This window comes from Lethenteron reissneri, chromosome 24 (genome assembly GCF_015708825.2).
Source record: "Lethenteron reissneri isolate LAM-NWPU_2019-01 chromosome 24, ASM1570882v1, whole genome shotgun sequence".
Classification (NCBI taxonomy): Eukaryota; Metazoa; Chordata; class Hyperoartia; order Petromyzontiformes; family Petromyzontidae; genus Lethenteron; species Lethenteron reissneri.
Genome location: NC_083802.1, coordinates 12,691,024 through 12,709,260, shown reverse-complemented (window position 1 = coordinate 12,709,260; position 18,237 = coordinate 12,691,024). Strand labels below are relative to the sequence as shown.

The following is an 18,237-nucleotide window of genomic DNA, read 5'->3' as shown; positions in this document are numbered from 1 at the left end:
AAGAGACATTTTAGCCACTTGAAGTAGATGCCGACTAATAGAGAGGGCAGAGTATTTTTTCACGATGCTTTGCACCATAACGACCCAATTAAACTCACTTCCCTGTGGTTCATCTTCTTGGTTCTTTCGGTAAAGTCACGTAGAAGGGAAGTAATAAAATAATAAAAAATAAAACATAACGGCTGCTTGCGTTGTGGCCGAAACGTCGTGAGAATTATTTTATAATGTTTTATTTTTATTATTTTATTACTTCCCTTCTACGTGACTTTACCGAAATAACCAAGAAGATGAATCCCTGCAGTCACGAAAGCTTTAAATCGAAATTCCCTGTGGTTATTCACGAAAAATATTATGATCTACAAAGGGGGATCCTTCATCACCCAGCATGCACACGAACAAGGCCACATGGAGTGCCATGGGATGTACATATTCATAATTCAGTGCTTATTACATATTTACACATATTTTTACCAACTGGTTAATTCTGTTGAATGTTGATCTGGGTGAACTACGGTGGTTATTTCGGCTTGCAAAGGCCGTGGCTGTTAACACCGTTCCAGGCGATCACTTTCCCCCGTGTTTGTTGTTTGGATAAAAATAAATTTCGAAGCCCGACGCTTGTTGCAAAAGCAGCACGGGTCACTGACAACCCGTCGAGTGATCCACCGAGCCCAAAGCCACAGGGAGACAAACCCCCCCCCCACCCTCCCTTCTTATCTGCATGCATCTCTCCGGCCTGCAGACCATGGCAGTTACACTGTCCGGGTCGATGTGGTTCATTTCCCCTTTTAAGTGGGGTTTCCTATTTACTCATAAAAGCACCCCGGGAAATGGAAAGCCTTTACCACATGGGCCGGCTTTCCAAAAAATTGCAATGCTTGTGTCACTTGCGTTGTGCCCACGTCAAGCCAGTGTGGTGCGCTCTCTCTCTGAATGTGAAACCTAAAGGCTGCAAGGGCCAGTGCAGTTCTTGAGAATATTTTTTGTTAAATTTTTTGGTAAATTAAGCTTGAGAGTTTCGTTCGCATTTGGCAGCAGTGAGGCGGGACGGTTGACCGACACATTTTTGGCTTCGGATTTCAGTCTTGTTCTTTGTTTAATGTGTACGTTGGTGTGGTGTCGCTATATATGCAACAAAAAGCCGACCTGCCTTCAGCATCCCAATGACATCTTAAAAACAATAATCGTTATTTTATATCCTGCACAACGTCGTTATCTTTCTTTATTGAGCTTTACTTTTGAGTTTTGATTGCACTTGAACGAAAACGATGTTTAAATACAAATATATAATTTTATAAAATACATAAATGGCATCTCAGAAAAATAATTCCAGAAACAATTTTTTTTTTTACTTTGGGTCCAATGCTAGTGCAGGGGTAATACAAACTCATTAAATACAGCATGTATATACATGTACGTGTTGTGTATGTATATTACATATACACCTATGTATCTGAATAAGGATGAATAATTAATCAATGCATTGTTCTACCTTTTTAAACAAAAAAAATTCACTAGCCACCTGACTTTTTCCATATGGGCCCAAGTTGTGAATCCACGACAATAATTTGTCTAAATGCCCCCGCATACCAAGGCACTGTGGCATTGGAAATAAGCTGTGCAAATAATACTCGCAAAGCAACACGTCTGCCCCTCATAGCCTTTAAGATCAATATTTTCAATCGCAGTGCACGCATGTCTATTTCGCAGCAGGCACATGTCTATAATGTACAAACGTCATGGCTAACGCACGAAACAATTACCCTCTTCCTCGCGTAAGGTCTGATAGCCGAAGGACAGCCTCGGGGTGGCAGGGGAGAGTTGTAAATTTATGTTTTTTGTGTTTAGTTCGTTGTCCTTCCCCCGCACCTCCGCTCAGCACGGTTGGCTACGTACGGTGCGACAAAAGTCCAACATTCATACAAGGATTCATACTCTGAGTTCTTTCGGTAAAGTCACGTAGGTAAAAAATGAAATTTATTTTATTTTATTAAGTTTAATTTCATTTTTTACCTACGTGACTTTACCGAAAGAACTAAGAGTATGAATCCTTGCAGTCACCAAAGCTTCAAATCTAGAATTCATACAAGGCTGAGTCGTCCTAGGGAAGGCGCAGGACCGGTTCCGATCTCACTGGCCGCTGATATTAGCCGTGGCTGGAAATTGAATCCAGGTTGCCGGCTTCCTACTGCATCGTGCTCACCACGGTGCAATCGCTCCTCACCGGTGCACCACGGTGACCGCACCAGCGAGCGCAGCCTCGTGCGATGACGGCACGCGGCCGGTGACGGCGGCGTTGAACTCCGGCGACTGAATGCGACCGACCCCTGTCGCGCTCCCATCAGGCCTCGGCCTGGCGGAGCGGAGTGCCGCGGCGGCGACGTGCAACACGGCGTGTGCCAGCTGATCTCCTGCGCCGAGGAGACCCCCGCGTCCCGCGACCGCCAGTGCCAGGTCCTGCACTGGGGCGGCCCTCCCGCGCCGCGGCCGCGCCGATGGTCCTCCGTCACTGACCCCGGTGAGACCCGCAGGGCCTGGGCGTTTTGTTTTTTTAACCCGGCATCCACACCGGGGAAGCCTGCGGTGCAGAGTCAGGGGCGATCCCTTTAGCGGGTTCACGAACGCTGCATATCAGGGGTGATAGGAAGGTATCGTATCGCTGCTGTCGTCTTGCTAATGGGAGAGGTTGTGAGCTTCACGCAACAAACCGTCCGTCAATAGGGATAGAACTGTAACGCGGTTTGTGACGCTCGCATTGTTTCACAGACGCAAATGACCGTAACTCTTGAGGCTCGGAGCCAAGCTGTGTGTCGCTCGAAAGCCAGGGCGGAAGAGGTGGGCCCTTTACGGGTCTCTTCAAAGTCGGTGCAGATCAAACACTGCTGCAAATTTGCAGTGGGATGATGGCGTTTCAGACGTGGGAGGGAGGTGGGGGGGAGGGCTGCCATGGACAAAGTGCGGTTGTTGATTTTATTATTCTGTCCATTCACATGAGTTGTCATTAATTAATTCATGAATTAGTATAGGCAACTCTGAACTGGTGTAAAAACGTATCATTCAATTATCATGATTATATTCATGAGAATGGGATGAGTCCAGCTCTATGAACGTGTTCTTTGGGCCAACAAGCCAGTTCAGGGCCCCGGGGGGGCCAGGGTTGGAGCTCCACGGGGGGTTGCTTCGACCAGGACAAACACAGGTGTAAACACAGGCAGGTTCTCGGGGCCAGCCCAGTGTTAGCACTGAATCAGCCCAGTTCTCACTGGCCACGGAAACAAAGCATAATTTATTCACGTGAATTAGGCCACGTTCATCTTCTTGGTTCTTTCGGTAAAGTCACGTAGAAGGGAAATAATGAAATAATAATAAAACATAATCAATTATTTTATTTTATTAAATTATTTTATTATGTTTTATTTTTATTTCGGTAAAGTCACGTAGAAGGGAAATAATAAAACAATAAAAATCAAACATAAAATAATTCTCACGACGTTTTGTTATGTTTAATTTTTATTATTTTATTACTTCCCTTCTACGTGACTTTACCGAAAGAACCACGAAGATGAATCCCTGCAGTCACGAAAACTTTAAATCGAAATTTAGGCTTCGTTCGTTTGACGTTACTTGTAAACCGAGGCCGCGTGCGTGCATTCCCCGTCCTCTTTTCCTCCGTCACTTGCAGTTACTTCTTGAGATCCGGGCGCTTTGTGAGAATGTGCCAAACTGTCACTTCTTCCTCGTCCGAGACAAGTCAAATAACTCTCATTTCTTCTTCGCTGGCGGCGCTGTTAGTGGTTTGACGAGACCTGGCAAGTCATAAATAAACAGAGGTAATGTCAATGGAGGCAAGGTTACATTGGTAAAAATATAAATATATATATGTTACACCTGACATACCAGGATGGCCTGCTGGAATGTACGGCTGACTGCAGACGTTTTGAAGTGCTCCATGTTGAGTAAATTGCAGGGACGGCGTGACACTGCTACTTGACGACAGAGTTTAGAATCCACCTGTAGCTTCTGTTTGAAATTCACGCTGCCCGAACCTCGCTGCAAGATGTGATCCCAACTAAATCTGTGCAAAAAAATATAAGCATTTGCTTGCACATTTTTTTTTGTATACAAATAATTTCACTAATTTGCACAGTTTACGCTGCTGGGGTACATTTCCCTTTTGCCGACTTTTTCGTCTGGAAAGTTGCGGCAGTTTGCGGCCCCCGCTCTGGCGTGCATGTGCACTCGTTAATCTCGCCCTTGTGTAAAGAACCATTGCTCCAATCCCCCCGGGGCGACTTGGAGGGGGGGGAAGGAACGCGAGCGGGCAGGCGCGGGCGGGCAGTAAGGCATGCGTGTAACTCGCATGTCTGCTCCCACGTGCTGCGGATGTGACACTCCATGAAGCGGAGCACACACACACACATGCCTGCGTTTGCGGACATGCTGGCTTGCCTAGCTGCCCCCGTGTGTGATTTTGGTCACAAGCGGGGGCATCGCTTGGTGCAGTCTTTCTCAACAGTCGATCACATTGCGCTCTCCACCAACTACCCCCTCCCCCTCCCCAATCATTTTTACAGTGGGGTCAAAACATTTTGAACAATATTGAATGTCAATTGCAAATAAGCGATGGGTGTCTCAACCTCTCCCTTATACATGGTTGTCCTTATCCCACACCTCCGATAGGCGAGAGCTAGAGCGGAAATGCACGAGATACAAAATCACATCTTGTCGTTACTAGTTCTGTTTGGCGTTTAACATTTGTTCCAAGTTTGTTTAACATTGACTGTGTCGTGCCCCTCTTGAGATATTGTATGCTCCCTCCCTTTAAACAAGGTCGCGCGGCAGGACTGATCCACGGATTAGAATTGAACTCGGAACTATCTTCTACAATATGAGATATTTCAAGAACACTTTACCATAGGATTATATACGTAGATATGTGGTCTTGATATGAATAAGAATAAGGGGCTTTGGATCCGTTGTGTCTACTGAAGTTGAGGCTTACTGCGGTAAATGCCTGTGTCAAGCTCCTAAGCCAGAAACCTCTTAGATCTAGAGATTTGAGCCTGAGGACAGCAAGGCAAATGCTTTGATGCTTTGACAAAATAGAGTTGCAAAATGGTTGTCTGTAAATGTGTTCAGTCGCCATCATTAAAATCAGCAGCCACGGTTTAATCCACTGCTGGATGAAAGCCTCCGCAAGCTGCCACCATCCCTCATGATCCGGCAATGTGACATGGCAAGAGTTGTACGCAGATTTACATGCTGACAGAAAGCTTGTGCAGTAATAGGACTGTGATGGGGGCTCCTCTGGTTGCTGGGAAAAAAATCATGTTGGTGTCATGCCATGGAAATCTTCTCATCCAGAGGGCATTGGTCCGCTGAACGTGACGAATTGTAACGATGAAATTGTCTTCTCGACAACTGGCACTGCAGAAAATTGGCATTGGAATAAAGTGCTAAAGAGGACACGCAGATGAATAAATAAATGGATGTGCAGAGTGTGTAACGTTACATTTACTGTGGGGGGTCTACAAAGCTACTAGTTTGGGTCATAGCTTTTGCCCTCAAAATGATTGCTCATTTATCACCTGCAGGGCTTTGTGCACCCTAACAACAGTGCACATTGTGGACAGCAAAATGCTGTGAATTGCCAGGTTTTGCCACTTGGGTTGCAACGCAAGCTCGTTTGCAATCATGCGAACAGCCTTGAAATTTTGGCAGTGGCAGTAACCGAACATGAAAAGATTCCTGGAAGGAACAAAATGTGACTTTTGCGTTTATGGCTTGGTATGTATATTAAAAAATCGATGGCTATGTTAGCTGTGTGAAATATTAAAATAAATAACTCGGTATCACAGCAGGTGGCCGTACAAAGGCCAGGCACTTGAAAAATAAAATAAAAATGTATTCAGGGCTGTGACAGGCTAAATCTCAATAATCATTAGTAGGGCTGGTCAAAGGGGCCTCCACTAGGGGGAGCTCTAGAGAGCCCCTCTTGAGGGCAATTGGCCTACTCTTCCATGCTGGTCAGATGTCTTGAAAGAGGTGGGAATACCCACACTCTAACCCACCACATGATCGACGAACTACCAAATGCCAATTTTTCTTTACGGGTAGACAAAGGCCGGGTAATCTACGGGTGTAAGGAATGTGCCCATTGTTTAAATTGCCATGCCGGGAAATAAAATTGGCAGCATGTTAACAATGACAGCATGGCAGCTTCCCTTAGACCAGTGGTTCCCAATATGCAGTATGTAGTATGTGGTTCACTCGGCCATGGGAAATGGTCCATAGAACTGTTGCTGATACAAAACAACATGTTTATTCTTACTTTACTATATAAAAAAGTACAATTATACATAAAGTAAGGTCATTGCTTTCATGGCCTGTCAATTAACATTTTCCAGAACTTTTATAGAAAAAAAATATTTTTAAAACTATGCCACTGGTACATGGCAGATTGTGAGGGCTGACAGTTGAACACGTAGGCTTTTGCGACCAACATTATTCATAACAAAGGTTTTTTTTTTTGTTAGATCGCGTAAATATAAATGCGCCGTTAACTCCACCACCACCTGATACAGCCAAGCGGTAAGGTTTGTCATGTAAACAACAGGGCTGACAGTGTCCCTGGGTACAAAGATGTTTTGGAACCACTGCGCCGGGTAATCTACGTTTAAAATGGTCTGGGTCTCATCTTCATGGTTATTTCGGTAAAGTCACGTAGAAGGGAAATAATAAAATAATACAAATAAAACATAATAATAAAATATTATATTATTATATTACTTATATAATATTTTTATATTATTTTATTATGTTTTATTTTCATCTTCTTGGTTCTTTCGGTAAAGTCACGTAGAAGGGAAATAATAAAATAATAAAAAGAAAACAATAAAATATTATATTATTATATTCCATTATTATTTTATTATGTTTTATTTTTATTATTTTATTATTTCCCTTCTACGTGACTTTACCGAAAGAACCAAGAAGCTTTAAATCGAAATAAAAATGCTCTGGGTTGTTGTTGGGATTTGGCGTCCAAAATATTGATAACTGGCGTTTTACCCTCTCTGCTCCAATGGCTCCGTTACCCCCCCACCCCCGCCCCCCCGCCCACAGAGCGGCCGTGTGCCCTGTTGTGCACGGCCGGGCGCAAGGAGGGCGCCACGCTGACGGCCGAGTCCGTGCAGGACGGCACGCCGTGCGGACCCTACGAGCGCGACGTGTGCCTCGGCCGCAGGTGCCAGGTGAGTGCTCGTCGTGTCAAATCATTGGGACTTTTTTTTTTAATTGAGGCAATTTTTTGAAGGGAGTTCATTGTTCAAAATTTTATCCCGATTTAAGTTCAAGTTCATTTATTAGGTATAGCCCCTGTGAGCCATTCGGCTCTTGAATCGGGTGCAACCGCAACAAACAAAAAACAAAAACATGAACAAAAAACATCTTAAAGTGAATATGTGACTGAGTGCAAACAGAAAATCCAAGAAAAGACAGAAAAATATTGCAGAAAAAACACCGTACACCAACGCTGTGTGCAAAAATCCCAGTGGGATGCAAGTCAAACAACAACAACAACAACCACAAGACAACTTAGATTAAGGCCATCAGTCTAACTCTGTACTACAACAAACAAACATGGCTAAACCAATACACTTTTAGAAATCACCAAAATAAAGCCATGAAAGCAATGAAAAAGCAATCATAGGAACTGTGACGGAATTTTCACAATAAATGGCATAAACAACATGTACTACCAAAACCCATGTATTGTCTGCAATAGTTTTACACGAAGGCGCGATGCTCCTACGTGGTGATTTTCAACCAATTAGTTTATAAGCAATTGACAGTTTTACAAACAAGGACTGTGACACCGGCACACGTGGCCTACTAATTTTCAAATACCATCACACGAACTTTCAGGTCCACTGGAAGCAGATGGTTAATATGCACTTGGAGCTGCTAAGAGCGGTGCCAGGTTAGTCCAATTTCTCACGTGGTGCATCTAATTCAGTGGTGGATGCAGCCGATTTTGAGGGCTCTAAGCAGAAATCATTTTTGGGTGCACCACCTGGCTTAATAAGCACAGTATGCCGGACAAGCTACACAACTGAAGCATGGAACGATTGTGTGAAATAAGTCGCGTAGCATCCAATCACAATTTGTTTTTTCAATACTCATCTTAAAATGATGAGCTTTATTTAATCTTAAAATTATCTTAATTTGAGATTATTTATGATACACCCCAATTTTCTTTAATTAATTAAATTGGGGCCCGCCTCCTTCACAGTCTTCTTGTGCACACATCAGCCATTTGCGTTTCTCCAGTTCACCCAAGGGCGACTTTTTCTTCATGCGCCTCTACATTAACGGAATGAAAGGTGAATTCGAGGGTTCCCGCCCGGTGTAGATCACATCCTATATAGCGTGTATTTAATTGAGAACCAGCGGTGCAGTAGTGAGTGTAGTACTGTGTACACCTCAAACCTGGAGACGTGAGCTCGATTCTAAATGCTGTACCTGTAGTGGGCCTCCCCTCGGTCAGCTCAGCCTTATATGAGTACCCCGTGCGGTGTGTACACTTCAGCAGCGAGGGAATCAAAGGTGCACCGCGCTTGCCTCATTGAGCACTCGCTTCGAGCACTTGCCCCAACTTTCTAAGTGTAGCCTGTCCGGGCATCTTTGTCTTTGTTTACTCTGCCATATGTTTATTTTCCCTTGAGGGAAAGAGATTGGCTGGCATGTATTTCTAGCCATGTGCCACGAGTGTACATTTGCAATGCGGTAATGCCCGTTATTCCCATAGTCACAATCATATCAGCAGTTGGCCAGAAATATTGCTGTACACTTGGAATGAGCGGCATAACATTTTTAAGCAGCTGTAGTTGTCAACTTTGCCGAAGAGAAAGGATTATATACTCTTAGGTTTTTTCGATAAAGTCACGTAGGTAAAAAATAAAATTCAAATTACTAAAAGTAAAATAAAAAATTCAAAATCACGACGTTTCGGAGGCAACACAAGCTTCCGTCTTCAGGTGGAACCGTCACAGCACGATTGCTGTATCAAGTAAAGAGAAATTCCAAAAGACCCGACCTTGTATATATACTGGTTGAGGGGGGGAGGAGCCAGGGTAGGCCCCTGAAGAAAGGATTATGCGACTATTTTGTGTGGCGTGGCATTATTTGGGGGGGGGGGGGGGTGAGGATTGGTGGTAAATATACAGCATCAAATTATAAATACATTCATCCCAGTCATTCTCACTCCCCTAATAGACGAAGGCCTCCCCACAAGATGTTCATAATGGGTTTGTTTAATCATATTTCACCACCCAGGTCAGTGCGGGTTGGATAACTGGGGAGAGGGCAGGAATGGCGTTTTGATATCACTTTCTGTTGATGTTAGCTACGGCCCTAAAATCCAACCTGGGTCACCAGGCGAATAGCGCAGCGCACTAACCACTTTACCAAACGTACAGCGTGTGTGTGTGTGGGGGGGGGGGGGGGACGGTATTGTAGCGGTTAGCGCTCTGCGCTACAAACCCGACAACCTGAGTTCGAATCCCACTCAAGGCCAATACCAGAGACGATTATATTATCTGAACCGGTTATAGGCCTCCCCTAGGTCGACTCCACCTCAATTGAGTATCTGGTGTGCCGTGTAAACATCACCACTGGGGAGACAAAGGTGTCCGGGCATGGTATTTGCCACCCACCCGTACGGACCTTCATAGGTGCTTACTAACAGCACTTGCCCCAACAGTCTGTTCAGGTGGTACAGCGATACGGGGAACTTTGTCTTTGTATATAAATTTGTTCAACTCTGAAGAATCTGTTCTTGATTTATTTTTTCCCCCTAAAGATTCACCCCTGTCACCCACCCCTTACCAGAATCCCCACTGACATTCCCATCCTACACGTCCTTTTCACCCCTCTTTCATTCTCGCTACAACACAGGCCCCACTACTCATATCCGCTCATCTATCCTCAGATAATCAAAACCAAGACACCTTCAGCAAAGCAATGCGATAGATTAAAAGCAACTTTGGTTCCAAATGAGGCAGCCTGCACAACTCAAAGCATTAATGACATTAATTAACTTTCAGGATGCAAATCACTGGAATCAACCAAGATATAAATTGCCGCATTTACAAACGTTTAATCACCCGCGTTCGTATTAATTATGGTCTGCGATGATTTGGCAGCTCAAATCCAATATAAATCTGAGCATTTTGCATTGCCAGCATGGACACGTGCAACATGTTCTGCGGATTGATACTGGATATTCCATGGGAGGCCAGTCATTTGCTTCATACCAGATCGCGGGTGACATGTAGAATGCAGTTGCAGCATTGAAGAGGCACAGTTCGCCCGCCACATTTAAGCCATTAGGAGCAAAATCCATCGTGCACCCTGCACAAGCAAGGCAATGGCTAAGTGGCTGTGATGAAAATGATGACAATTTCACCTTGAAAACACACCAAATTGCTTCCAGGTGATGTATGCCGCCCTGTGAACCTCACGGCCGCGTGGATCTGTGACTTCCATTAAACGCGGACGCAGCCGGTTGCAAGCTCCTCCACTGTAAATATTCGCCCCAGTGTCCTGCATGCTTGCCCTATGGCCTCTTTATCCGCTCTCACCCCTCAAGTCACCGGGTCTGTACGTTTAGAGAAAATTCCCAGATCTGTTGATGCGCACGATTTTCTTTTTTAAGGGATGTTAAGTCCAGCTGTCCGCGCCTGCTTGCGGATGGGAAAGGCGACGACCGTTACGTTTTATATATATCACTGCGAAAAACTTAGACCAGCTGATTCTGGTCTACTCGTCATTCCAAAGACAAGCCTCTGTGGTGATGGTCTATGGGAGGGTTTGAACCTTCTCCAGACAGGCTCCGCGAATTTGGAATCCCCTTCCACGGTCCGTTAGGGATTCCGAATCACTTTTTAATTCACATCTGAAAACTCCCCTTTTTATGGCTTTTCCTGCAACTTAAGATTGAAAAATCAATTCTGTTGTCTGATAGGATTACTCTGCAATAATTATGAGTAGCTTTTATCATAGTTCTTCCTTTCATGGGAATTTCGAGAGCCGTCACTGGTATTGCTATTATCAGATTTCTATTTCACTTAGATTTTATTTATATTGGTGAGTGTATGCAGTGGTGTTCGTTCTGCTTTCACGCGACCACATCAAAGTGTGCCATGTAAATGGACCATCGTTGCACGCTGTGCGGCAGTGGCCTGCAAACATCTCCTTCTCCTGGTGCACCACTTTGGCATTCTCTACTGCCGTGGAAAATGTGAATCAGTAAATAGATATGTGAGCAAACTACTCGTATTGGTTACAGCGAAAGGGCAGATAGGCCGGGCCAAAAAAGTTGTAGAAGCTGTAGATTTACTCGGGTATACAACTATGGAGGACTGAAGGGGCTGATGCCTCAAAGCTCTTGTTTCAACGCTTGGAATATTGCTGAGCACGTAAAATTGAGTTAGCGAGCTCCAGATGCAGGATTCAATCCGTACAGGGGACTGGCCTCCCTGCATCCTCCCTGCGGAGTTGGCTTACTCAGCCAGCCAGCATAATCTCACAAGGCAACATTACACCATCACTTACGAGGAACAGCACATCTTTGCCTGTCTTTTACTCTCTATTTGTTCATCCAACTCTCGGTTGCAGGCACCTCGTGAAGCTCGAGGAAATACTTCCACGTATTTACAAATCCGTAGCAAACCGCCGCTCCAAATAACATCGGGGCTATATGCAGTCGCATGCTGAAAGACATACCCTTGAAAATAAACAGCACTTGTTCAGCAACGGTGATGCTACCTCCCACCCACCACCCCAACGAGTTCATTGTTGCTCACCGTGTGTTATGTTGTTGGTTCTCCGTCCTCTCGAGCAGAAGGTGGGATGCGATGGCATCGTGGGATCGCCGGTCAGGGAGGATCGCTGCGGCATGTGCGACGGCGACGGGAAGTCCTGCAAGGTGGTCAAGGGGGACTTCAACCACACACGGGGCACAGGTGCTTGTGATCGGAGATGCTCGTCTCTGGCGGAGGAACTCCCGTGTCGTTTATATTCATTCACAACCCCTCCATTAACTATTGAAATACCCCCCCGTGCTCCCTTTTTTCACCATATTCTTCTCCACGCCCCCCCTCCCATCCCAACTTATATTAAACTAAAACTAAACTTGTTTTTGCCAGGTAAGGCCCACCAAGCTACATAGCTCTTTTACTGGTAGGAACCTCCTGGTTATACCAGCCCACAGGGGATTATTGTGTCCGTCGTGCAGGGAGGGGCTGGGTGTGGTGGGAGGGGCTGGGTGGGGAGAGGAGGGTGGGGAGGGTGGGGAGGGGCTGGGTGGGGGAGGGTGGGGAGGAGCTGGGTGGGAAGGGTGGGGAGGGGCTGGGTGGGGAGGGTGGGGAGGGGCTGGGTGGGGTGGGGAGGGGCTGGTCACCCCGTGGTGCCCTTATAAAACTCAACGTTTAACCTACTCACGCCGGCTTGTGCCCGCCCTCACAGTCGGGCATATTTGCGGAATACACCACGCCGCCGTTGACCCTGGCCATTGACCGAGCAACCCAACGTTCCTACCATACAGTAGAGCAGTGTAATATGGGGATTGGTGGCGCAGTAGTTAATGCGCCTGCGATATGAATACGGAGACTCGAGATCAATTCCCGCTCATGGCAAACACCAGCGACGATCGTCTTAACCGGTTCTGGGCCTCCCCTAGGTCGATTCAGCCTCAAATGAGTACCTGGTATTTTCCACAACAGTCTGTTTAAACTATCCTGGAAAACGTTGTCTTTTTTGACTTAATTGACACAGGGAGCAAGTCTTATGGTGTGTCTTTCCGAAGAATACAGTACACAAAATGATCAGCGTCCTCAGTTTTCATAGTCAATAATCATCATCCTCATCACATTCACCAAGAGCATCACTTCAGAATATTTAGAGCAAAAAACAATTATCCTTAGAAGCATTTTCTTACCTGCTTCATTACAATTGACAGCAGTATCATTTATAAACAAACCATCGTTGATGAAACTGTATGATGACGGACCATATATGATAACACGCAATTTAATATGAAACGTCGTAGCAAATTCACTGAGGGTCATTTAAATTGGGGAGAGATTTATACCGAAAATAAATTAAAACATGACAAACTACAGGCTCAAACTTGATTTGGAGCTTTCGTGACTGCAGGAATTACTCTTTGGTTATTTCGGTAAGGTCACGTAGAAAGAAAAACTAATAAATAATAGCATACGACGTTTCGATTGCAACACAAGCAATCATCATCGGGTACGAATGAAAGTGAAAACAAACCTAGTAAACTTCTAAATATAATGCAATACAACACAGAGAGTCGGCTAACATAACAGTCAACACCCCATCATGGTTGATTACGTTCTAGCAAAGATTGCTAAATTTGAGAGAGAGAGAGACAAAACACAGACACGGAGACACACAGACAGACACACAAACAGAGATAGATAACACAGAGACACACAGAGAGAGACACACACATAGGCACACAGAGAAACAACGCATCATGTGCAGTTATTTATAAATTAACTCTCGCCCTGCGTGTGTCTTGTCGCTAGCCAGCAGCCATTGCAAGAAAGTTTCCATCTGCAGTCTGTCCAAGGCCAAGCTGCCCACCAAGTGTTACTTTTGTGAGTTCCTTCCCGCACGCACGCACACACGCTCGCTCGCTCTAACGTCTGCCTAATAACACTGCGCTACTGTGTTATTCACAAGGAGACCTGATATTCTTGGTTCTTTTCGGTAAAGTCACGTAGAAGGGAAACAATAAAATAGTAAAAATATAAACAATTAAATTCTCACGACGTTTCGACTGCAACACAAGCAATCATCATCAGCTGTCGTTTGCACACCTGATGATGATTGCTTGTGTTGCAGTCGAAACGTCGTGAGAATTTTATTATTTGATATTTTTACTATTTTATTGTTTCCCTTCTACGTGACTTTACCGAAAGAACCAAGAATATGAATCCCTGCAGTCACGAACGCTTTAAATCAAAGGAGACCTGAGTTGGATTCCTGGCCACGGCTAACATCAATTGACAGCATGATGTGTTTATGTGCTGCATGAGGTGGGGGGGGGGGGAATTGCCTTTTTACGTGATATAATCTTAGATTATAACACTGCATGTTGCATATAATTCCAAACACTTCACTCTGGACCCAGTGGTCCAAGTTCAATTTCCAGCGGTGCCAATAGCAGTGGTGAAAGCTGTCTGAACCGGGTGTGGGCAGAGTGGGATATCCCACCTTTTCAACAAGCCGGACTGGTGAAGTAGGGTCAAACAAGCCCCTCAACCAATACAGGAAGGGGTGGCCTTCATCCAGCAGTGAATTAACATCAGGCTGTAAATGATTATAACTATTTTTAATAAACAGGACTGCTGCATGCAATCAAATGCCTTTGAAGGTCCCTGCAGTATAACGCAGCACACAGCAGATGGCTGCTTTTGGTGCCAGTAACCAGCCAGATTGATGTTCATGTCTTCACTGGCTACCGGTGAAGCCAATAATTAACTTAAGCTGATGGTAATGACTTCCAAGGTTTACCGAGTTTATGTAACATAAGTTTTACATTGCCTCAGAAAATGAGAAGCCCTCTTGCTGTGTTGGACTAGAGAATTGCCCAGGGTAATGACTGTTCCAAACTAGTGGCTTCCAAACTATGGAATTAACTTATCTTGGCACTAAAAGTGACTAATGCTTTTCCCACGATTTAAAACTCACCCTAAGTGGGTTTTTTAAAAAAAAAACAATCTTAGCTTCACATGTAGATGGTGCATTGACTGAATGAAGGTAAAGAACATCATGTAATAATTAACTTCTTTCAAACCATACATAGCCAACCATGCTAATCGTAAAGGAAGAGCATTCCAGACGGCCGCAGAAGTGCATCTGTCTTTGTTCTATGGTTAGCCAAGAGATGCTGCTGATGATGCTGCTGATGCTGCTGCTAATGATGCTGCTGATGATGCTGCTGATGATGCTGCTGATGATGATGATGCTGATGATGCTGCTGATGATGCTGCTGATGATGATGCTGCTGATGATGATGATGCTGATGATGATGATGATGCTGCTGATGATGCTGCTGATGATGCTGCTGATGATGATGTCCTCCGGCAGGTTACGTGAAGGCGCTGACGATTCCTGCCGGTGCTCGCCGGATCCGTGTGGTTGAACACAAGCCAGCGCACAGCTACCTGGGTAAAAATGTGGGAAGCGTGATGTAATTAAACAATGCACTGCCAGAAGAGAATCAGAATATTTATTTGTACTGAAGGAATCCGATGACCTATAAAGCTCTATTTCACAGATGTCTGGTAGGGGTAGGTCAGAACGTTAAAACAAACACTACAAAAACACGATCGTGCAACGTATAGGAAAGGTAAACAAATGACTTTCAAATGTATACAAATACTACTAAACTATTGTTTTACTTACCAGGTAAAGCCCACCGAGCAATTGGCCTCTTTTTCAGAAGCGACTTGACCACAAATGATAGCTCAATGAAGTTGCTTATCACGTGTACATTTTAAACAGGAAAATAATCAAAATAATAAAAATGCAAATCTTGACTTAAAGCTTTCGTGACTGCAGGAATTCATATTCTTTGGGTCTTTCGGTAAAGTCACGTAGATAGGTTAAAAGAAAATATTTTTTGTTATTTTGTTATTTTCTTTGAACCTATCTACGTGACTTTACCAAACGACCCAAAGAATATAAATACAAATTCATGTTTCTAAATGTGGAGGGAAAAACCAGAGGACCCGGAGGAAAAAAATCCACGTGACCACGGGCAGAACACACAAACTCTAAATATACAGGCGTCAGGGTCGCGATTGAACCCCTGACCTCCTGCATACCAGGCGAGGGAGTTAACATTATGTAACCATGGCGCCCCTTAAAACTGGAAGGCGAACTTTGCTTACGCTGTTGGTGTGCACTGCATAAAGCATTTCCCCTGTAATCTCTACGGCTAAAATACATTGAGACTGTTGGTGAGGTTTATTCCAGCTGGCCTTCGTCTCATGTGTGGCGACTAATGTATCATCAATTTGGTGACTCATTTTCCATTTTCTTTCCCTCACAGAGAGGATTTTATTTTTAATGCTTGCAAAGTGCTGCGAAAAAAAAAGCGATTACAAACAATAAAAGCATAATTTTTAAGGTCATATTTTTACTGCACTTACAGGCATTTTTATATAGCAAGGTTATGATTATTTAAAGAAAATGTCCAAAACGATAACATTTTCCCACCTATTAATCACTCGAATTGAAATGTGTTTCCGACCCAGTGTTCATTGTTAATATTATAGTTTCAGTTATAAAAGTCTATCAGCATTTGATAACGTGCCAGACGTCTTCAGCTCTGCACGCTTCCTAGAAAGAAAACACTTTCTAAAATGACAAACATGGGGCCTTACTGATGGTTGTCCCATTATGTTGGCGAGCACCTGTTAAGGGCAGCACCGCTCACGGGGGAGCGGTGGCCAGCATCACACACACGAGCACCTTTATCTCTCCACTGCCGATGTTTACACACTGTACGAGGTACGCATTCGTGGTTGAGTCGACCTAGGAGAGGCCCAAGCCTAGCTCCGATATCGCTCGCCGCTCGTGTTAGCCGTGGTCAGGAATAAACCTCAGGTTGGCGGGTTCATAGCACATTGCGCTAAACCACTGCACCACCACTCCGCGCAATACACGGTGCATTTGTACGTGAAAAAAAGATTCCACAGTGACTTCAACACTCAATCGTTAATGCTTGCGAGTGCTCTGGAAACAGAAGTGATGGCCGCAAAGAGTGCACGGGAATGACATCGTCACAAACCTGACCGGTTCTGGTCCAAGTCTGACCAGTGCCAAACCTTTGGACGTTTATCAGGGGTATCGACATGTCCAGCCACCCTCAGAGCCATACTTTACTCCATCACTGAGTATCAACCATGCCTTGTGTGAAGAGTCGCACCTGTAAAAGCAGTCTCGGACATCTGCAGCAGAAATGTTACTTTAATATTCTTGGCTGTCGCGTTGAGTCGACGATGACCGCCCTACAGGTGAAAGGATCGGATGGACGAATTATGTATCCACATGTGGCTAATGAGAATAATAATAAGAATAATAACACACATACCAACATGCATTGTTAACGTCTTTTTAGAGACGCGCACGATGGTTTGGACGCGACCGGCCGAAGCTATTAAACGTGGCCCTTAACTGTGAATGATGACTGTGCCTTGACGACAGCCGTGAACGACTCAAGCCAGAACTCCATTAACAGCGAGTGGAAGGTGGAGAGGCCCGGAGATTACAGCGTCGCGGGGAGCACGGTCCGCTACGTGCGCCGAGGCATCTGGGAGAAGATGACCGTCAAGGGCCCCCTGAAGCAGCCCCTCAACGTCATGGTATGAGGGCTTGAGCGCAACCCTTACTTGCTGCCAGCGGCGGCACTAGGCGTAAGCAAACCGACCAAAACAAACTTAGGGCCCCAAATGGGCTCAAAGGGCTCCCAGATTCATGAAATATCACCTCAAATTCAAATCCGAATAAAGATAACAAGATAAATAATATAATAGTAGGTTTTTACCCTTTTAACTGGTACAAAACTGACACCTTTATTCAAGGCATCATGTTTGCAATGACCACAACACAAGTAGTCAAAAAAGCAAACAAAAAGAAGCATCTCTGATAATGATAATAATGATAATAATCATTATCAGAGTTGCTTCTTTTTGTTTGCTTTTTTGACTACTTGTGTTGTGGTCATTGCAAACATGATGCCTTGAATAAAGGTGTCAGTTTTGTACCAGTTAAAAGGGTAAAAACCTACTATTATATTTTGCCACTGGTAAAAGAGATCTCATAGTGTAAAAGATAAATAATGTATAAACACGATCACACTCTCTCATATCTATCTCATCGCTATATTGTACGCATCTTTTTTTCTCTCTTCGAACTTAAAACAAAAAGGCAATTAATCTGCCTCATCTCTATTTTGTCCGCTTCTCTCAACTCACCGCATTTCTGTCTTGTCTATATTTCTCACGTATCTAATGACTACATGTATATCTCTAGTCTATATAGTTTCTGTAATCTCACTAGCATTTAAAAAAAAAACGTTACAGGGAGGCTCTCAAAATTATTGTTTCCCTTTGGGCCCCTCATCAGCTAGCA

At 44.5% G+C, this 18,237-nt stretch overlaps 1 protein-coding gene across 2 annotated transcripts in view; it reads left to right on the top strand.

Moving 5' to 3' along the window:
* The window catches only part of LOC133346610 (A disintegrin and metalloproteinase with thrombospondin motifs 17-like), a 91,184-nt gene that overhangs the window by 57,861 nt on the left and 15,086 nt on the right, over nt 1-18,237 (top strand). For both annotated transcript variants that reach the window (XM_061558300.1, XM_061558301.1), the window contains 6 exons: nt 2,346-2,518; nt 7,126-7,253; nt 11,906-12,026; nt 13,620-13,691; nt 15,187-15,267; nt 17,311-17,468. In XM_061558300.1, the coding sequence (XP_061414284.1) occupies nt 2,346-2,518; nt 7,126-7,253; nt 11,906-12,026; nt 13,620-13,691; nt 15,187-15,267; nt 17,311-17,468 (733 nt within the window). The remainder of the gene's footprint in view (nt 1-2,345; nt 2,519-7,125; nt 7,254-11,905; nt 12,027-13,619; nt 13,692-15,186; nt 15,268-17,310; nt 17,469-18,237) is intronic.